The sequence below is a fragment of the Schistocerca gregaria genome, chromosome 2, assembly GCF_023897955.1.
Source record: "Schistocerca gregaria isolate iqSchGreg1 chromosome 2, iqSchGreg1.2, whole genome shotgun sequence".
NCBI lineage: Eukaryota > Metazoa > Arthropoda > Insecta > Orthoptera > Acrididae > Schistocerca > Schistocerca gregaria.
Genome location: NC_064921.1, coordinates 1,043,539,361 through 1,043,562,030, shown reverse-complemented (window position 1 = coordinate 1,043,562,030; position 22,670 = coordinate 1,043,539,361). Strand labels below are relative to the sequence as shown.

Here is a 22,670-nt window from a genome sequence, read left to right as displayed (position 1 = left end):
AGTGATTTGAAGAGAAGTAATAAAATGAGCTCTTACATGGAAAGTAAGTATTCCCGGGCACATGTCCACATAACACATTTTCTTTCTTTGTGTGTGAGGAATGTTTCCTGAAAGTTTGGCCATATCTTTTTGTAAACACTCTGTATACATATATATACAGCCAAATGGTTCAAATGGTTCAGAGCAGTATGGGACTTAAATTCTGAGGGCATCAGTCCCCTAGAATGTAGAAGTACTTAAACCTAACTAACTAAAGGACAGCACACACATCCATGACCGAGGCAGGATTCGAACCTGCGACTGTAGTGGTCGCGTGGCTCCAGACCGTAGCGCCTAGAACCACTCGGCTATTTTAGCTGGCTGCATGGTTGGGGTACACTGTTATTAACTGCAATCGATCATATATAAAAGAAAAAACTTTATTAAAAAAAGTGAGTACAACTCCCGATAGTGATACAGAGCAGAGAAATTCAGCATTCTCTAGACAAAATCTCTACAGATCACTTTCTAAATGCTTGTCCAACAGTAAGGCACAGGTCTAACATAATATGTGTACTCAGTTCATTTATTATGTACACACTTATGTAGATATTAATAATTAAGCAGTCTTCCATAACTATTGTGATGTTACTTTTGTTGTAGTATAAATTTACTTGCATGATAATTTTAAATTACAGTTAATGTACGATTTAAACTGTTGTTCTTGTGTATTTATGAAATGTTAACAGTTTGGAAACGGAAATAACTGTGAATTGTATCTGAAAAGGGGTTACGTATTTTGTTTATTTTTGAAACAAGGTGGATAGTCAAGCAACAAAGTGTCTAAAAAAAAGAGAGAGATATTACGCTACTGCAAAAATGTGAGATTTACAGACTAGAATCTGTTTCCACCGCAAAGTGCTGTCTGCATTGGCACTACTGCTGTCATGAGAAGGTCTTACACAAATTTGACAGTAGTGCTTCAGTGGCACGATACGTATCATCCGACACAAATCATGATTTCACTCTCCAGGAAATGTCTTTAAAGGTTCAGAACTGTAGTAAACTTCGCTAAACCTACAGTGACTGCTTAAACGTTGTCCTGAGAACATCACTGTTTCTTCTGCTTCTGCTTTTGTTTGCTGCCTCTCAAGAAGGAGACTACCCGCAGCGTGACGAAGTAGACGAGGCAGAGTGTGAGGCCGGCGACAGCCAGAACGAAAGCGATGACGTCGAGCAGCATCAGCTGCCACCAGTGCAGGTCGAGGGCGGCGCTGCGCAGGTGAGGGGCCCCTCTGTGGCGGATCACGTACTCGATCCACCACACGGCGCGCTCCAGGGAGTCCGCCTTGTGCTCGCGGTATACGGCAGAAAGTCTCTTCATGTTTTCTGCGTATCTGTGGAAATAAGATATAATGGCATAAGAGACGAAGGTTGATTCAAAAAATTCTCGTACAGCGACAGAAAATTACTAATGTCGACAACATTAAAAACGTAGAAGGGAAATGGAAGAAAATACGATCACTGACCAGCTTAGTAGTTTCCGACTGAGTGTAATTGTGCTCATTTTCTTCCTGTCAGTCTCCCGACTCTAGGGTCAAACTCTTCATCTCAGAGCGGCACTTATAATATCCCAAATTATTTATTGCATGTATTCTAATCTTTACTCAACCCTACAGTATTTACTCGTTCCAGTTGTAAGTAGGCTGTTTAGGTTTTTATGTTGGTAACGCCACGTAGCGCTCTGTATGAAAATCACTGACTGTGCTCTGCCTTGAGCAGTCTGTGGCTGGTTTGCATTGTTGGAATATTAACTATTGCAGTGTTGCGGTGGTGGGTGTGAGCAGCGCGTAGTGTTGCGCAGTTGGAGGTGAGCCGCCAGCAGTGGTGGATGTGCGGAGAGAGATGGCGGAGTTTTGAGAGCGCATGATCTGGACGTGTGTCCACCAGAAAGAGTAAATTTATAATATTGGATATCATGGACTGATATATACATATTATGACTTTTGAACGCTATTAAGGTAAATACATTGTTTGTTCTCTATCAAAATCTTTCACTTGCTAACTATCCCTATCAGTAGTTAGTGCCTTCAGTACTTTGAATCTTTTATTTAGCTGGCAGTATTGGCGCTCTCTGTATTGCAGTAATTCGAGTAACGAAGATTTTTGTGAGGTAAGTCATTCATGAAATGTATACGTTATTGTTAGTCATGGACATTCTTTTGTAGTGATTATTGAAAGTCAGACTGCGTTCCACTAAAAATATTGTGTGTCAGTTTAGTCATGATCAGAATAAGTAAAGAGAAAAATGTCTGAGTACGTTCAGTTTTGATCAGTTGTTTGAAAATCAAATAACGTAAGCGTTTTATTAGCACAGTAATTCATTAATTTTTCTAAGGGAACGTTTCACAGTACCATGGAAGGTATTTCCTGCCCTGGAAAACTTGCCCCTCCTTCTTGGGAGTTACATCCATAAGCTCCTTTTCTCGCAGATTCTGCAGAGAACCTCATCATCTATTTTATGTCCGCCTAATTTTCAAAATTCTCCTATAGTACCATATTTCGTACACTTCGATTCTCTTAGTTTCCAGTTTTCTCACAGTGCATGATTCACTTCGAAAGAATGCTTTGCTGCAGGCAGGCATCCTCGGAAGTTTTTTCCTCATACTAACGTTCACATTCGATCCTAGTCGACATCTCTTTTCTCGGGAGGCCCCATTTACCTGGGCCGGACTTATACTCAACGACCGAAGGTGGCGCTCCAACTGCAGTCAGGCACGAGATTCCACCACAGACTTCATTCTAATGCATATGTCTCATACCTAAATGTAAAGAGAATGTCTGCAGCAAAGTGTCTGAAACACTGAAAATACCTTAAATACCTTGCAGTTTAATACAGATAGCACCTTTCCATCAACTATAAAGGGCATGTTCAGACGCTCTTCACTGGAAAAACCGTTTTCTATATCAAAACCAGTGACAATATTGGTGCACCCACAGAAAGGAACAGCTAGTAGATGATTCCGAACGAGATATTCGACCGACGTTAACTCCAGTGGCTGTTGTCCCTTACATCTGTCGTCCAGTGACAGAGATTTGTTCCGAAATGTCACAAGTGAAGTTGCTGCGTCATTACTATTACTTATTCTCCGAGACGGATGGAGGAATATTCCAATATATAAACATATATACATTCACCAACCACTTTATAATTGGTTCGTCTTCTTCTAAGTGTTCTTTCTTTCTTTACCAATTCTGCAAATAACCTGCACATTCCTTACCTTATCAGTGCACCTAATTTTCATCATTCTTCTGTAGTACGAGGTGCATTCAAGTTCTAAGGCCTCCGATTTTTTTCTAATTAACTACTCACCCGAAATCGATGAAACTGGCGTTACTTCTCGACGTAATCGCTCTGCAGACGTACACATTTTTCAGAACGCTGACGCTATGATTCCATGGCAGCGGCGAAGGCTTCTTAAGGAGTCTGTTTCGACCACTGGAAAATCTCTGAGGCAATAGGAGCACGGCTGGTGAATGTGCGGCCACGGAGAGAGTCTTTCATTGTTGGAAAATGCCAAAAGTCACTAGGAGCCAGATCGGGTGAGTAGGGAGCATGAGGAATCACTTCAAAGTTGTTATCACGAAGAAACTGTTGCTTAACGTTAGCTCGATGTGCGGGTGCGTTGTCTTGGTGAAACAGCACACGAGCAGCCCTTCCCGGACGTTTTTGTTGCAGTGCAGGAAGGAATTTGTTCTTCAAAACATCTTCGTAGGATGCACCTGTTTCCGAAGTGCCCTTTGGAACCCAATGGGGTAGGATTACGCCCTTGCTGTCCCTGAACATGGACGCCATAATTTTTTCCGGACTGATGATTACCCGAAATTTTTTTGGTGACGGTGAACCTGCGTGCTTCCACTGAGCTGACTGGAGCTCTGTTTCTGGATTGAAAAATGGCATCCACGTCTCATCCATTGTCAACATTGTCAACATTGCTTGGCAACATGCCACACAGGCGGCCATGTGGTCGTCCGTCAGCATTCGTGGCACCCACCTGGATGACACTTTTCGCATTTTCAGGTCGTCATGCAGGATTGTGTGACAGAACCCACAGAAATGCCAACTCCGGAGGCAATCTGTTCAACAGACTGTCTTAGAACTCGAATGGACTTCGTATCAGATCCAGCTGTGACAATCATTTTATCTCACAATAGCATTTGCAACCTACGTCATCCATTATTTGCTGGACTTATTCCAGTCTCTGTCACCCTCGACAATTTTTACCCTCTGTGCCCCCGCTAGTACGGTGGAAGTCATTTACTGATCTCTTAACGGATCTCTCATCCACTTTCTCTTATTCTTGTATGTGTTTTCCACATATTTCTTTCATTACGAATTTTGTGAATAACCTGCTCATTCATTACCTTATCAGAGCACCTAATTTTCATCATTCTTCTGTAACACCACGTCTCAAATGCTTCGATTATCTTCTTTTTCGGGTTTTCCTACAACGGATATTACACTACAAAACACTGTGCTACAAACATACACACATCAAAAAAAAGTTTTGCATCACCTCGGTTCCCACAACTGCAGCAGGTAGACGTTGACTCTGGATGTTGTATCACAGACGCAATCCCTTTGACTGTTCACAGATGACTCTAAACCCGCCCAAAGATGTAAACAACCATGCATGAGCAGCGCCTATTAGACGGAGGCGTCCGACACCCGATCATTTCCAGTCATTCCACCAGAAAGGAAGTACACGGCTCGTGTTCTCCCTAGTTCAACCATGCCTACACGGACAATACCGCCGTTCGTTTCTGTCCGCATTGTTACCGCGTGCCAGGAAGGGCTCTCAAAAGGGGAAGTATCCAGGCGTCTTGGAGTGAACCAAATCGATGTTGTTCGGACATGGAGAGGATGCAGAGAGAAAAGAACTGTCGATGACATGCCTCGCTCAGGCAGCCCAAAGACTACTACTGCAGTGGATGACCGCTATCTACGGATTATGACTCGGAGGAACCCTGACAGCAACGCCACCATGCTGAATAATGCTGTCCATGAAGCCTTAGAAAGTCGTGTTACGACTCAAACTGGGCGCAATAGACCACATGATGCCCAACTTCACTCCCGACGTCCATAGCAAAGTCCGTCTTTGCAACAACGACACAATGCAGCGCGGTACAGATGGGTCCAAAAACATGCTAAATGGACCGCTCAGGATTGACGTAACGTTTTCTTCATCGATGAGTGTCGCATATGCCTTCAACCAGACAATCGTCCGAGAAGTGTTTCGAGGCAATCTGCTCAGGCTGAACGCCTAAGGCACATTGCGCAGCGACTGCAGCATGGTGGAAGTTCCCTGCTGTTTTGGGTTGGCGTTGTGTGGGGCCGAAGTACGTCGCTGGTGGTCATGGAAGACGCCGTAACGACTGTACGATACGTGAATGCCATCGTCCGACTGATAGTGCAACCATATCGGCAGCATATTCGAGAGGTATTCGTCTTCATGGACGACAATTCGCGTCCCCTTCGTGCACATCTTGTTAATGACTTCCTTCAGGATAACGACATCCCTCGACTAGAGTGGTCAGCATGTTCTTCAGACATGAACCCTATCGAACATGCCTGGGATATATTGAAAAGGGTTGAATAAGGACGATGTGAGCCACCTACCACTCTGAGGGGTGTACGCCAAGTCTCCGTTAAGAAGGACAAACTGAACGAAAAGTGCCTTGATGAACATGTGGACAGTATACCACGACGAATACAGGCAAGCATCAATGCAGGAGGACGTGCTACTGGGTATCAGAGGTACCGGTGTGTGAAGCAATCTGGAACACCATCTCTGAATGTCTCGCTGTTTGGTGGCACAACATGCATTCTATATTTTTTTAATGAGCTATAAAAAGGGTGGGAATGATGTTTATGTTGATCTCTATTCCAATTTTCTGTACAGGTTCAGGAAGCCTTGGAACCGATGTGATGCAATACTTTTTTGTATATGTGTATATTCTCAGAAATTACTTCTTGAAATTAAGGCCTATATTTGATAATAGTAGACATATTTTGGCCAGGAAAGCCCACTTTATTAATGTTTGTCTGCTTTTTATGTCTTCCTTCGTCCATCCATCCTGAACTATTTTGCTGCCTAGGTAGCAGAGTTCCTTACCTTCATCTACTTCATGACTATCAATTCCGTAGTTAAGATTCATCCTGTTCTTATTTCTGCTACTCCTCATTACTGTCGTATTTCTTAAATTTACTCTCTACCAATATTCTGTTCTCATTAAAATGTTCAATCCCGTAATTCTGCTTCACTCAGTATAGCAATGCCATCAGTGAATCTTAATATTGATATCCTTTCACCCTGTAATTTAATCAATTCTTGAACCTTTCTTCCACATCTGTCATAGTTTCTGCGATGTGTAGATTGAATAATGGTGACGGAAATCTTAATTCCTATCTATTTTGATCTGAGCACTTCTTTGTTGTTCTTCCACTCTAATTCTTCCCTCTTCGTTCTCGCACATACTGTATGCCGTGTCATTACCTACAACTTACCCCTTTCTTTCTCAGAATTTCGAACACCTTGCACTGTTTCACATTGTCGAACTCTTATCCCACATCGACGAATTGTATGAACGTGTCTTGATTCTTCTTCAGCTTTGCTTCCATTATACCAGGTGATCAAAAACTCAGTATAAATATGAAAACTGAATAAATCACGGAATAATATAGATAGAGAGGTACAAATTGACACACAACCTTAGAATGACATGGGGTTTCATTCGAACCAAAAAAAAGTTAAAAATATGTCAGACAGATGGTGCTTCATCTGATCAGAATACCAATAATTAGCATAACAAAGCAAGACAAAGCAAAGATGATGTTCTTCACAGCAAATGCTCAATATGTCCACCATCATGCAGATGATGTTCTTCACAGGAAATGCTCAATATGTCCACCATCATTCCTCAACAATAGCTGCAGTCGAGGAATAGTGTTGTGCACAGCACTGTAAAGTATGTCCGGAGTTATGGTGAGGCATTGGCGTCTGATGTTGTCTTTCAGCATCCCTAGAGATGTCAGTCGGCCACGATACACTTGCGATTTGAGGTAACCCTAAAGCCAATAATCGCACAGACGGAGGACTGGGGACCTGGGAAGCCAAGCATGACGAAAGTGGCGGCTGAGCACACGATCATCACCAAATGACGAGCGCAAGAGATCTTTCATGCGTCTAGCAATAGTTTTTTTGGTTCTAATAAAACCCCATGTCATTCCAAGCATGTGTGTCAATTTTTACCTCTCTGTCTACATTATTCCGTGGTTTATTAAGTTTTCAAATTTATACTGACTTTTGATCACCTGGTAGAAGATGTTGTTGTTGTTGTTGTCTTCAGTCCTGAGCCTGGTTTGATGCAGCTCTCCATGCTACTCTCTCCTGTGCAGGCTTCTTCATCTCCCAGTACCTACTGCAACCTACATCCTTCTGAATCTGCTTAGTGTATTCATCTCTTGGTCTCCCTCTACGATTTTTACCCTCCACGCTGCCCTCCAATACTAAATTGGTAATCCCTTGATGCCTCAGAACATGTCCTACCAACCGATCCCTTCTTCTGGTCACGTTGTGCCACAAACTTCTCTTCTCCCCAATCCTATTCAATACTTCCTCATTAGTTATGTGATCTACCCACCTAAACTTCAGCATTCTTCTGTAGCACCACATTTCGAAAGCCTCTATTCTCTTCTTGTCCAAACTACTTATCGTCCATGTTTCACTTCCACACATGGCTACACTCCATACAAATACTTTCAGAAATGACTTCCTGACACTTAAATCTATACTCGATGTTTACAAATTTCTCTTCTTCAGAAACGTTTTCCTTGCCATTGTCAGTCTACATTTTATATCCTCTCTACTTCGACCATCATCAGTTATTTTCCTCCCCAAATAGCAAAACTCCTTTACTACTTTAAGTGTCTCATTTCCTAATCTAATTCCCTCAGCATCAACCGACCTAATTCGACCACATTCCATTATCCTCGTTTTGCTTTTGTTGATGTTCATCTTATATCCTCCTTTCAAGACACTGTCCATTTCATTCAACTACTCTTCCAAGTCCTTTACTGTCTCTGACAGAATTACAATGTCATCGGCGAACCTCAAAGTTTTTATTTCTTCTCCATGGATTTTAATACCTACTCCGAATTTTTCTTTTGTTTCCTTTAGTGTTTGCTCAATATACAGATTGAATAACATCGGGGAGATGCTGCAACCCTGTCTTACTCCCTTAGCAACCACTGCTTCCGTTTCATGTCCCTCGACTCTTATAACTGCCATCTGGTTTCTGTACAAATTGTAAATAGCCTTTCGCTCCGTGTATTTTACTCCTGCCACCTACAGAATTTGAAAGAGTGTATTCCAGTCAACATTGTGAAAAGCTTTCTCTAAGTCTACAAATGCTAGAAACGTAGGTTTGCCTTTCCTTAATCTTTCTTCCAAGGTAAGTCGTAAGGTCAGTATTGCCTCACGTGTTCCAGTATTTCTACGGAATCCAAACTGATTTTCCCCGAGGTCGGCTTCTACTAGTTTTTCCATTCGTCTGTAAAGAATTCGAGTTAGTATTTTGCAGCTGTGGCTTATTAAACTGGTTGTTCGGTAATTTTCACATCTGTCAACACCTGCTTTCTTTGGGATTGGAATTATTATATTCTTCTTGAAGTCTGAGGGTATTTCGCCTGTTTCATACATCTTGCTCACCAGATGGTACAGTTTTGTCAGGACTGGCTCTCCCAAGGCCGTCAGTAGCTCCAATGGAATGTTGTCTACTCCGGGGGCCTTGTTTCGACTCAGGTCTTTCAGTGCTCTGTCAAACTCTTCACGCAGTATCGTATCTCCCATTTCATCTTCATCTACATTCTTTTCCATTTCCATAATATTGTCCTGAAATACATCGCCCTTGTATAGACCCTCTATATACTCCTTCCACCTTTCTGCCTTCCCTTCTTTGCTTAGAACTGGGTTTCCATCTGAGCTCTTCATATTCATACAAGTGGTTCTCTTTTCTCCAAAGGTCTCTTTAATTTTCCTGTAGGCAGTATCTATCTTACCTCTAGTGAGATAAGCCTCTACATCCTTACATTTGTCCTCTAGCCATCCCTGCTTAGCCATTTTGCACTTCCTGTCGATCTCATATTTGAGACGTTTGTATTCGTTTTTGCCTGCTTCATTTACTGCATTTTTATATTTTCTCCTTTCATCAATTAAATTCAATATTTCTTCTGTTACCCAAGGATTTCTACTAGCCCTCGTCTTTTTACCTTCTTGATTCTCTGCTGCCTTTACTACTTCATCACTCTAATCTACCCATTCTTCTTCTACTGTATTTCTTTCCCCCATATCTGTCAATTGTCCCCTTATGCTCTCCCTGAAACTCTGTACAACCTCTGGTTCTTTCAGTTTATCCATGTCCCATCTCCTTAAATTCCCACCTTTTTGCTGTTTCTTCAGTTTTAATCTACAGTTCATAACCAGTAGATTGTGGTCAGAGCCCACATCTGCCCCTGGAAATGTCTTACAATTTAAAACCTGGTTCCTAAATCTCTGTCTTGCCATTATATAATCTATCTGATACCTTTTAGTATCTCGAGGGTTCTTCCATGTATACAACCTCCTTTCATGATTCTGAAACCAAGTGTTAGCTATTGGTAGAAGATATAGATTAAAAATATTGTTTCATCCTAGGCCTGTTTGAATGGCACCCCGTCTTCAGGACGCCACAAGTGGCCCATCGCGACCATCCGACCGCTGTGTCATCCTCAATGAGGATGTGGATAGGCGAGGCGTCGGGTCAGCACACTGCTCTCCCGGTCGTCATGATGGTTTTCTGCGACCGGAGCAGCTACTATTCAGTCGAATAGTTCCTCAATTGGCATCATGAGGCTGAGTGCACCCCAGAAAATGGCAACAGGGCATGGCGCCCCAGATGGTTACCCATCCAGGTGCCGGCCACGCCAGACATTACCTAACTTCGATGATTTGATGGAAACTGGTGTATCCACTGTGGTAAGGCCGGTGCCAGGCCTGTTTGATTAGGCAACACATTTTATACGGGGCAAAACATTATTTACGAACTGAGGAAGCACACGAAGAATAATTTCAAAATGGGCTCTTCGTGCAATAAGTTTCATTGCAATATAATATTTGGGAGATGCTTCGACACTAGAACAGCAATTATGCAGTGAGTGAGACACCGGGGGATGTTTATATACCGATCCATACCATCATAAACCACTGACACATTACTTCTTGATCCGTTTGGCATGATCAGTGATATTCCCACCGCTGATGTGAGTCATCTTTCCGGGGGTGTGTGCAGAGCTCACGGTGGCGGCACCTACCGGGCTGATCGGGGAGCGAGGGGTAAGTTGTAGAAAGGAGAGGAGCGGGCAATTTTGCCTGGGGACGCCTAGCATTGACGTCATTTGGGAAGTCTGGTGGACAGTACAGGTAGTAGGAAGAGCACATCTAAAAGGGCCTGTTTACCCGGGTGACGGCGCCCTAGCAAATATCGCCGTCGTGGAAGCAGTCACGTTACTGGGAAGCCGTTGGCGTATTTCGCTTCCTGCATGTCTCCTCGCACCGGGATCTGCGGTGGCTGGCTTCGGTCGAACAAGCAAGAGGGTAAGGGGCATTGATTGTGCTGTAAATTGTGGCCGGAATCGACTACTAGTTCAGTGCTGTTGACTTAATTTTCTTGGCAGACCGTTGCTACTGCTACAGAGTCTGTCCTTCCGTAGTAGGCAATGTTTTAGTGAGAGCTGCATGTGATGTGATGATTAACATTTAGTATGTCCTGGAGTGCTGATACATTCGGTTTGTAAATTGCTACTGTCAGTGTTTAACTGTCATTGAAAACAGCTCGTTCTTGCCTAAGTGCTGCCTGGTTGTTGTATCTACACTCCTGGAAATTGAAATAAGAACACCGTGAATTAATTGTCCCAGGAAGGGGAAACTTTATTGACACATTCCTGGGGTCAGATACATCACATGATCACACTGACAGAACCACAGGCACATAGACACAGGCAACAGAGCATGCACAATGTCGGCACTAGTACAGTGTATATCCACCTTTCGCAGCAATGCAGGCTGCTATTCTCCCATGGAGACGATCGTAGAGGTGCTGGATGTAGTCCTGTGGAACGGCTTGCCATGACATTACCACCTGGCGCCTCAGTTGGGCCAGCGTTCGTGATGGACGTGCAGACCGCGTGAGATGACGCTTCATCCAGTCCCAAACATGCTCAATGGGGGACAGATCCGGAGATCTTGCTGGCCAGTGTAGTTGACTTACACCTTCTAGAGCACGTTGGGTGGCACGGGATACATGCGGAAGTGCATTGTCCTATTGGAACAGCAAGTTCCCTTACCGGTCTAGGAATGGTAGAACGATGGGTTCGAAGACGGTTTGGGTGTACCGTGCACTATTCAGTGTCCCCTCGACGATCACCAGAGGTGTACGGCCGGTGTAGGAGATCGCTCCCCACACCATGATGCCGGGTGTTGGCCCTGTGTGCCTCGGTCGTATGCAGTCCTGATTGTGGCGCTCACCTGCACGGCGCCAAACACGCATACGACCATCATTGCCACCAAGGCAGAAGCGACTCTCATCGCTGAAGACGACACGTCTCCATTCGTCCCTCCATTCACGACTGTCGCGACCCTACTGGAGGCGGGCTGCACGATGTTGGGGCGTGAGCGGAAGACGGCCTAACGGTGTGCGGGACCGTAGCCCAGCTTCATGGAGACGGTTGCGAATGGTCCATGCCGATACCCCAGGAGCAACAGTGTCCCTAATTTGCTAGGAAGTGGCGGTGCGGTCCCCTACGGCACTGCGTGGAGTACTAGAAGTTTGTTTTGGAGTCGGTGCCGCTGCCCGACTTGCACCATTGTTTTACTGGTTTGCGGGGGCAAATGTCTTGACCATCCTGGACCTCAACCAGGTTTACTAACACGTTCCGTTATCCGAAGAGTCTAAACAGTCACTGCGTTTAGAATGGACTGGGACCTTGATGAGTTTATTCGGGTGCCTCTCGGGTTGTTCACGGGCGCGACAGTCCTGTCACGGCTGCTAGACAACACCTTGGGGGATTTCAAGTACAACTTTGTTTATAATTGCCTTTACGGTGTGCTAGTATATAGTCCTATGTTTGAGGAGCACCTTCAGCACTTCGAGCAAGTCTAACTCCGCTAGCGGGAAGCTGGGCCCACAGTCAAGCCTTCTAAGGTAAGTTTGGCACGCTGCGATATTTCGTTTCTGGGGCATTTGGTCTCGGCAGGGGGCGTGAGGGTTGACCAGCGGAGAACGAGGAATCTACATAGGTTTCCGCCTCCTAAGATTAAGAAGGGAGTTGCCCGAATTATAGGATAGGCTAATTTATTCCTTGAATTTGTGCACCATTTTGCACAATTAGCTGCTCCACTAAACCAACCACGGAAGAAGATAGTGGATTTTCAGTGGGGCGAATTCCAGCACTCTTCATTTGACGCTATTAAGGAGGCCCTAGCCAATCCACCTGTGTTGGTTGTACCAGATTTTGGTTAACGTTTTATTTTTCCGACGGACGCGTCTAACTCTGGGGTGTCAGCTGCGCTGCGTCGTCCGATAGCATACGCATCCAGGACACTCTCACCTGTCGAGTTCATATATTCTGTGTACGAATGGGAAGTGTTGGCAGTACTGTTCGCCTTAGAAAGGTTTCGTTTCTACCTAGAACATAGACTTTTTGACTTGGAGACCAACAACTAGGCATTAAGCTGGTACTGGCCCGTGTCAGTCCGGTGGGCAGTCAGCATATCAGCTTGCAGTTTCAGCGTTAAGCGTATAAGGGGAACGGAAAATTCTATACAGGACGCGCTGAGTAGGACGTTTGAGGAGGGACAGGAAGGAGACCAGGATACTACTGGCGTAGGGAATGTAAGTTTGGTTATGGGTGTTCTAACTGAAGTTTCGGACTTGTTTGGCAGTTTAAGAGAAAAGCAGGCCATGAAACCTACCTGAGTCCCATAAAACAGCAACTTCAAGAAGGGAAACAGGTGCCGGGCTATAGTATAGAAAACGACATCGTATGCTACCAAACTAAGAGCGACTGAAGGGTTAAGATTTGTCTGCCGAGTGAACTAGTCCCCGCGATTTTCCATTATTTCCATAATTCTGTGGTTGGAGGCCACTTGGGAGTCGCCAACGCTATTGCTAAGATCCGGGAGCATCTAACCGGGGCGACATTGTATAAGGACATTCGTAGACTAGTAGAGCAATGTCGAGTTCGTAAGGAGTCCAAACCCAGCTCTAAGGAGAGCAGACGGTTGCTGTAATCTACCAGGGAGAATGCACCAATGTACAAGGTGTTCATTGATTATACCGGACCATTACCGAGAACGCGGAATGGCAGTAGATGTATATCGGTAGTGGTGGATGCTTTCACGCGCTTTGTATGGCTCATCCCCAGTAGTGGTTTAACCATCCGCCATCTGACAAACATTTCTTCGATCTTTCGTCCACCATAGTCGCTTGTTAGTGATAACGCACCTGTTTTCGTGTCAAGGCAGATTGAGATTTTGTTTCGAAAGTGCTATACATCGTGTCACTACTATTCTCTACTACCCGCAACCTTCATTTGCGGAGAGAGTGAACCACAATCTTAAGGCCGGTCTTATAGCCTTCCACCGGAAGTTCCAGCGAAGATGGGACGAGACAATCCCGTAGTTGAACTTAGACTTCAACTCAGCTCACCACGAAACGAGTAAGGCTGCCACACTCTCTCTCTCTGATGCTTAGTTATCCTGTGAACTCCCCCTCGCCAATTTGTGATCCATCAATCATTCACTGCCCGAGGAGCTGACCAGCGAGCTCATTCAGCAGAACTGGAAACGTGGCAGGGTAAATAGAGAACTCACACACCGGATACCAGCGCAGCACTGCAACGACGGGCGCCGTCCATTTAAGGTCCAGCCAGGGGCGACAGTTTTCGTTCGTAGTAATGCGGCAGGGGGTCCAGGGAAAGACAAAATCTCGATAAAGTTATCAACACGTTCGTGGGACCCTTCCTGGTGCTACGGGTCTTGAACCCAGTTAGTTTGCTCGTTCGGAATAGTCGGACAGGGAAAACCTCACGGATCCACATCTCTCAGGTAAAGGATTTGAAAATGTTCCTTAGCCAAATGTTTGAGAACTGCTGCGTCTTGTGACCAAAAGTATCGGGACGGCCTAACGTAATACGGAAGTGACCACCAGGTGTCACGAGAAGCGAGTCTACTAGTCTAAAACGAGGCGAGGAGTATTGTTCCACTAGAGAAGCTGTAACAAGGGAATAAGCTGATCAGGAGAGGTTCGAAAAAGGAATAGTTGCTAAATGTCACAAGAGTGTCAAACCCGTCAGGGACCTTTCAACCCTGTGAGTGTGAAGTGGAAACGCGAAGGAACAATGAAAACTGAATCAAGACTAGACAGACGTCTGGTACTAACGGACAGGACGGATTGTAGAGGTTCGTTGTAAGAAAATAGCATAACATCAGCGGTAGGAATCACTCGTGAGTTCCATAGTGCTACCAGCAGACCAACTAGTGCATGGTGACTGTGCGTAATGTGTTAAAAAAAGATGGCATGTTAGTCTAACATCTTTACATAAGCCACAGGCAGTGCTAAGTGACGGTCGAGATGGTACAAAGAGGGGTATCACCAGACAATGGACGACTTGAAACAAGTGATTTGGTGTGACGAGTCACGCAGTATCCTGTGGCAGTCGGATGAAGGGATTGGGTCTGGCGAATACATAGCACCATGTGTAGTGCCAGCCCTGGAGCAAGGAGGCTGTGGTGTTGCAGTATGTGGGGTGTTTTTTGTGATTAGGGCGTAGTGCCCCCACTGAAACTTGAGAAAGCGCTAAATGGAAGGATATCAAAGCGTTTTATAGCGTTGTGTACTGCGTACAGTGCGGGAATAGTTCGGAGACGTTGACTGGCTGTATTAGCACAACAGTGAACCCTGTGGTACATCAGCATATGTGACGCAATAGTCTGGGAGCAATAGTATTCATAAACCGGAATTGTTCTGCCCAGAGTCCTGCTCTGAATCGAATGGAAAATCTTTTGGATGAGTTACAATGCCGACTTCGTTCCAGACCCCAGCCTCCAACATCACTATCTTCACTGGTTTCGGCTCTTGAAGAAGAATGTGGTGCAATTCCTCCACAGACGTTGAGACTGCTCAATTAAAATTTCACCACCAGAATCCAGTCGGTCAAAAGGCGAAATTTGTGTACACCTCATACACTCCTGGAAATTGAAATAAGAACACCGTGAATTCATTGTGCCAGGAAGGGGAAACTTTATTGACACATTCCTGGGGTCAGATACATCACATGATCACACTGACAGAACCACAGCCACTTAGACGCAGGCAACAGAGCATGCACAATGTCGGCACTAGTACAGTGTATATCCACCTTTCGCAGCAATGCAGGCTGCTATTCTCCCATGGAGACGATCGTAGAGGTGCTGGATGTAGTCCTGTGGAACGGCTTGCCATCCCATTTCCATCTGGCGCCTCAGTTGGACCAGCGTTCGTGCTGGACGTGCAGACCGCGTGAGACGACGCTTCATCCAGTCCCAAACATGCTCAATGGGGGACAGATCCGGAGATCTTGCTGGCGAGGGTAGTTGACTTACACCTTCTAGAGCACGTTGGGTGGCACGGGATACATGCGGACGTGCATTGTCCTGTTGGAACAGCAAGTTCCCTTGCCGGTCTAGGAATGGTAGAACGATGGGTTCGATGACGGTTTGGATGTACTGTGCACTATTCAGTGTCCCCTCGACGATCACCAGAGGTGTACGGCCAGTGTAGGAGATCGCTCCCCACACCATGATGCCGGGTGTTGGCCCTGTGTGCCTCGGTCGTATGCAGTCCTGATTGTGGCGCTCACGTGCACGGCGCCAAAAACGCATACGACCATCTTTGGCACCAAGGCAGAAGCGACTCTCATCGCTGAAGACGACACGTCTCCATTCGTCTCTCCATTCACGCCTGTCGCGACACCACTGGAGGCGGGCTGGGGCGTGAGCGGAAGACGGCCTAACGGTGTGTGAGACCGTAGTCCAGCTTCATGGAGACGGTTGCGAATGGTCCTCGCCGATACCCCAGGAGCAACAGTGTCCCTAATTTGCTGGGAAGTGGCGGTGCGGTCCCCTACGGCACTGCGTAGGATCCTACGGTCTTGGCGTGCATCCGTGCGTCGCTGCGGTCCGGTCCCAGGTCAACGGGCACGCGCACCTTCCGCCGACCACTGGCGACAACATCGATGTACTGTGGAGACCTCACGCCCCACGTGTTGAGCAATTCGGCGGTACGTCCACCCGGCCTCCCGCATGCCCACTATACGCCCTCGCTCAAAGTCCGTCAACTGCACACACGGTTCACGTCCACGCTGTCGCGGCATGCTACTAGTGTTAAAGACTGCGATGGAGCTCCGTATGCCACGGCAAACTGACTGACACTGACGGCGGCGGTGCACAAATGCTGCGCAGCTAACGCCATTCGACGGCCAACACCGCGGTTCCTGGTGTGTCCGCTGTGCCGTGCGTGTGATCATTGCTTATACAGCCCTCTCGCAGTGTCCGGAGCAAGTATGGTGGGTCTGACACACCGGTGTCAATGTGTTCTTTTGCCATTTCCAGGAGTGTATTATCGCCCACTAGACACTTACGATCTAATACTGAATTTGCTCTGGAGCTGTGAGTGACTTACTTTGGTTCATCCAGAACGGTCCGTACAGCGGCCAGCAGGTTGTCCTTAGTGACGTCATGGTAGTCCAGCCTGACGCCGATCTCCGCCTGCGAAATCTTGGCGGCGTTGTGCGGCTGGTCGGCGAAGAAAGGTATGACCACAAGTGGGACAGCGTGGTACGTCGCCTCATTCATACTCTGAAGACCTCCTTGCATTATGAAAAGGCGGACGTTTGGATGAGCTGCGGGCAAAATACACCATATTGAACTAGTGTGTCACAGTGCTATGGCTTTTGAAATTGTTACATGGTTTACTATGCAACGATAAATGCGCATTTTCAACCTTTTTAACCTTGCATAAATTTCCAATATATTCGTAGATTTTGATAAAAACCTTGGTTTCTGAAGTAACTTCACTGCGAGAATAAACACGGTGTAAACATATTGGTGAACGAGAAAGCTTTGCCGTAGCCTCGCACAACACTTCGCAATATAGTATGTTGGACATTGTGTAACAACTGTTTGGTATGAAACTCCTTTCCGAAAATATTCGGTTGAAACCCATATCTCGCAGAACACAAATTCTGTAGGCACTTATTCATTTACAGCAATTCGATGTGGTGGTCCACGAAAGACTTTTACGGAAAAAAATCTAGGAAAGCCACTTCCTCTGCATATCAGTTTTGGTTTTGGAAAGAGGAGGAAATCAGCTTTGTTCTATTGACTTTGCCTGAAGAGAAATGAAAGTTAAAAAACTGATTAAGGTTTTAATATAGGAGAGCAAGTATTATTCAGAGTGTCATTTTCGTCTGAAATTCTTTTGATCTTTATAAACTGAAGCTTATTATCATAGATTTTAACCTGTACGGCTACAGGTTCACCAGTGTACTGGTCCGTGCACGATATACACAATACCTGTAAGTTCCACAACAATGTTCGCGTAATTGCGAATTTTGAGGGTATCATATCTCCGGTGAGTCATGTGGAGTCAAGAGTTTTGGATAGCCCTTGGCCTATCGACCATTTTTACTAATAACAGAAGAATATTGTAGTTAGCCTACAGTAGAGACTCAAAATCTGAACATTACACACCATCCCAGCCCAAGCAGTTGAGTAAATCAGTTAGATCTTTTGCATTAGGTGTGGTCTAGAGTGTTAGCCTTAGGAGGATTATGAAAACAATATTTGTTCATGGGTGGTTCTGATGGGAATCCCGTGAAGCCAAGATTTTTGCGTACGAGATGGACCAGTTGTGGTGATGTTAAGGCACAACAAAAAGACTGCTATTTCAGAATTTGACCAAAAGGCCTTCTTCCATAGCAGAAGAAACACAATCATTCACGCAAGCACAACGCACACATACGTTAGCACTGTTTGTGGCCACTGAGGCCCGATTGTAAGCAACTACGGTTGATGGAAGAAGCAATCCGAAGGTGGTGGTGGTAGGTAAGCAGCTGCGGCGTGAACGGGAGGTATAGCTGCATAGGGATGGGGGAGTGTGTAGTGCTGCAGCAACTGGGTGGGTCGTTGCGTTGGTGGAATGGAAGGGTTTGTGGTGCTGGACTGGGACCAGGGAAAGGAATAGGTGGGTGAAGGTCAGCAACTTTTTTTAGTAGGAACATAATTTAAATGAATTTGCATCTTCATTTAAAATCTTCTCGTAAAGTCTAACAACCAACAGTACACAACATGTGTAATACCATCGTTCTACCAGAATCAGACCAGTCTGTAGATGTAGATATTGGAGTATATTTAATTATTGTAAATATTCTCGAGATACGTCGTCTTACTTGAAGTATTCCACCAGTCCGCAGTATTTGGGAAAACTATTGTCTTAGAAGCAGCGGGCGAGATAGAATTCTCTGAAAACGCTTTCTAAAACCTATTTGGAACGAACATCGGGAAAACCAGCCTTGATAGAAATGCATTACATCTATGTCTAACGAAGAAGGAGAAAGTGTTTGAGAATGTCCACGTATACTGCTGAGTGCGTTACAGTTTTTATAAGCACCTCGCCAGTGTGCACAAAAACGCGGAAACAAACAGAGAAATCTGCAGTCTCGTGTGTCACTTGTCACTGATCACTGATGCGTCATCATAAGCATCCTCTGACAGATGAAACACGCCCCCACAATGTTCCACGTTTTACTATCCTCAGCGGATCGCATCCATGCTGCTCCTTTACGCTCTCCCACTTCATCTATCAACCTCCCATTATGTTGTCTAATCTGTCTTTTCTAACCCCTGGCTTTCTATTACCCCCTCATCCTACAATCCATCTTCTGACCAAGCGACCCACCCATCTCCACTTTCGTATAGCGAAAAACATATTTCCCATCAATTTCTTCGTGATCCTGTCTCTCATAGCAGTGATCTAATAAGGGATCTACGGTCCAGTAGTGTTCTTGATACAGGCTACAGCAGTTGTGCTAAACTGAATTGCTTGGCAAACGACCGAGCTAGGCAACTCCATCAGCCTTAACGATTGTAGCCAAAACGAAGGGCAACTGCCGATGAAGTAACAAAATTCCCCTCTATCGACAACATGTCCGAATACATCCACAGGTTCACTAAAATAAAGGAATGGTTGGCCTATAGACGGCAACACTAAAAAATCCACTTTGTGGTTTGTTTATATTGTAGCAGATAATAAGATATTTAAACATGAAAAACGATATCACTTACATTAATTTACAAGGCTCTTTTTAGTATCTGTTTCTAATTTTACAGCTACATTCGCATTTTTTTCTAAAAGATACGAAAATGTTATCAAAGGCCATGCAAAATCAATCTGTTAAGTAAACTATCAGGCAAAGGGTCTAACCTCGCACAATATCGATAGCCCCCCCATGAACCATGGACCTTGCCGTTGGTGGGGAGGCTTGCGTGCCTCAGCGATACAGATGGCCGTACCGTAGGTGCAACCACAACGGAGGGGTATCTGTTGAGAGGCCAGACAAACGTGTGGTTCCTGAAGAGGGGCAGCAGCCTTTTCAGTAGTTGCAGGGGCAACAGTCTGGATGATTGACTGATCTGGCCTTGCAACATTAACCAAAACGGCCTTGCTGTGCTGGTACTGCGAACGGCTGAAAGCAAGGGGAAACTACAGCCGTAATTTTTCCCGAGGACATGCAGCTTTACTGTATGATTAAATGATGATGGCATCCTCTTGGGTAAAATATTCCGGAGGTAAAATAGTCCCTCATTCGGATCTCCGGGCGGGGACTACACAGGAGAATGTCGTTATCAGGAGAAAGAAAACTGGCGTTCTACGGATCGGAGCGTAGAATGTCATATCCCTTAATCGGGCAGGTAGGTTAGAAAATTTAAAAAGGGAAATGGATAGGTTAAAGTTAGATATAGTGGGAATTAGTGAAGTTCGGTGGCAGGAGGAACAAGACTTCTGGTCAGGTGACTACAGGGTTATAAACACAAAATCAAATAGGGGTAATGCAGGAGTAGGTTTAATAATGAATAGGAAAATAGGAATGCGGGTAAGCTACTACAAACAGCATAGTGAACGCATTATTGTGGCCAAGATAGATACCAAGCCCACACCTACTACAGTAGTACAGGTTTATATGCCAACTAGCTCTGCAGATGATGAAGAAATTGAAGAAATGTACGATGAAATAAAAGAAATTGTTCAGATAGTGAAGGGAGACGAAAATTTAATAGTAATGGGTGACTGGAATTCGAGTGTAGGAAAAGGGAGAGAAGGAAACATAGTAGGTGAATATGGATTGGGGCTAAGAAATGAAAGAGGAAGCCGCCTAGTAGAATTTTGCACAGAGCACAACTTAATCATAGCTAACACTTGGTTTAAGAATCATGAAAGAAGGTTGTATACGTGGAAGAACCCTGGAGATACTAAAAGGTATCAAATAGATTATATAATGGTAAGACAGAGATTTAGGAACCAGGTTTTAAGTTGTAACACATTTCCAGGGGCAGATGTGGACTCTGACCACAATCTATTGGTTATGACCTGTAGGTTAAAACTGAAGAAACTGCAAAAATGTGGGAAATTAAGGAGATGGGACCTGGATAAACTGAAAGAACCAGAGGTTGTACAGAGTTTCAGGGAGAGCATAAGGGAGGAATTGACAAGAATAGGGGAAAGAAATACAGTAGAAGAAGAATGGGTAGCTCTGAGGGATGAAGTAGTGAAGGCAGCAGAGGATCAAGTAAGTAAAAAGACGAGTGCTGCTAGAAATCCTTGGGTAACAGAAGAAATATTGAATTTAATTGATGAAAGGAGAAAATATAAAAATGCAGTAAATGAAGCAGGCAAAAAGGAATACAGACGTCTCAAAAATGAGATCGACAGGAAGTGCAAAATGGCTAAACAGGGATGGCTAGAGGACAAATGTAAGGATGAAGAAGCTTATCTCACTAGGGGTAAGATAGATACTGCCTACAGGAAAATTAAAGAGACCTTTGGAGAGAAGAGAACCACGTGTATGAATATCAAGAACTCAGATGGCAACCCAGTTCTAAGCAAAGAAGGGAAGGCAGAAAGGTGGAAGGAGTATATAGAAGGTTTATACAAGGGTGATGTACTTGAGGATAATATTATGGAAATGGAAGAAGATGTAGATGAAGACGAAATGGGAGATACGATACTGCGTGAAGAGTTTGACAGAGCACTGAAAGACCTGAGTCGAAACAAGGCCCCCGGAGTAGACAACATTCCATTAGAACTACTCAGCGCCTTGGGAGTGCCAGTCATGACAAAACTCTACCAGCTGGTGAGCAAGATGTATGAGACAGGTGAAATACCCTCAGACTTCAAGAAGAATGTAATAATTCCAATCCCAAAGAAAGCAGGTGCTGACAGATGTGAAAATTACCGAACAATCAGTTTAATAAGTCACAGCTGCAAAATACTAACGCGAATTCTTTACAGACGAATGGAAAAACTGGTAGATGCGGACCTCGGGGAGGATCAGTTTGGATTCCGTCGAAATGTTGGAACACCTGAGGCAATACTGACCTTACGACTTATCTTAGAAGAAAGATTAAGAAAAGGCAAACCTACGTTTCTAGCATTTGTAGACTTAGAGAAAGCTTTTGACAATGTTGACTGGAATACTCTTTTTCAAATTCTAAAGGTGGCAGGGGTAAAATACAGGGAGCGAAAGGCTATTTACAATTTGTACAGAAACCAGATGGCAGTCATAAAAGTCGATGGGCATGAAAGGGAAGCAGTGGTTGGGAAAGGAGTGAGACAGGGTTGTAGCCTCTCCCCGATGTTATTCAATCTGTATATTGATCAAGCAGTAAAGGAAACAAAAGAAAAATTTGGAGTAGGTATTAAAATTCATGGAGACGAAGTAAAAACTTTGAGGTTCGCCGATGACATTGTAATTCTGTCAGAGACGGCAAAGGACTTGGAAGAGCAGTTGAATGGAATGGACAGTGTCTTGAAAGGAGGATATAAGATGACCATCAACAAAAGCAAAACGAGGATAATGGAATGTAGTCCAATTAAATCGGGTGATGCTGAGGGAATTAGATTAGGAAATGAGACACTTAAAGTAGTAAAGGAGTTTTGCTATTTAGGAAGTAAAATAACTGATGATGGTCGAAGTAGAGAGGATATAAAATGTAGACTGGCAATGGCAAGGAAAGCGTTTCTGAAGAAGAGGAATTTGTTAATATCGAATATAGATTTATGTATCAGGAAGTCGTTTCTGAAAGTATTTGTTTGGAGTGTAGCCATGTATGGAAGTGAAACATGGACGATAAGTAGTTTGGACAAGAAGAGAATAGAAGCTTTCGAAATGTGGTGCTACAGAAGAATACTGAAGATAAGGTGGATAGATCACGTAACTAATGAGGAGGTATTGAATAGGATTGGGGAGAAGAGAAGTTTGTGGCACAACTTGACTA

The 22,670-nt window shown here is 44.7% G+C and overlaps 1 protein-coding gene across 1 annotated transcript in view; it reads right to left on the bottom strand.

Annotated features, from left to right (window-relative positions):
- Positions 1-403: 403 nt before the first annotated feature.
- The window catches only part of LOC126335561 (UDP-glucosyltransferase 2-like), a 75,197-nt gene continuing 52,930 nt past the window's right edge, over positions 404-22,670 (bottom strand). The window contains exons 6-7 of the mRNA XM_049998981.1: positions 16,798-17,017; positions 404-1,376 (exon numbers count right to left, since the gene is read on the bottom strand). Of these exons, the coding sequence (XP_049854938.1) occupies positions 1,091-1,376; positions 16,798-17,017 (506 nt within the window). The 3' untranslated portion in view covers positions 404-1,090. The remainder of the gene's footprint in view (positions 1,377-16,797; positions 17,018-22,670) is intronic.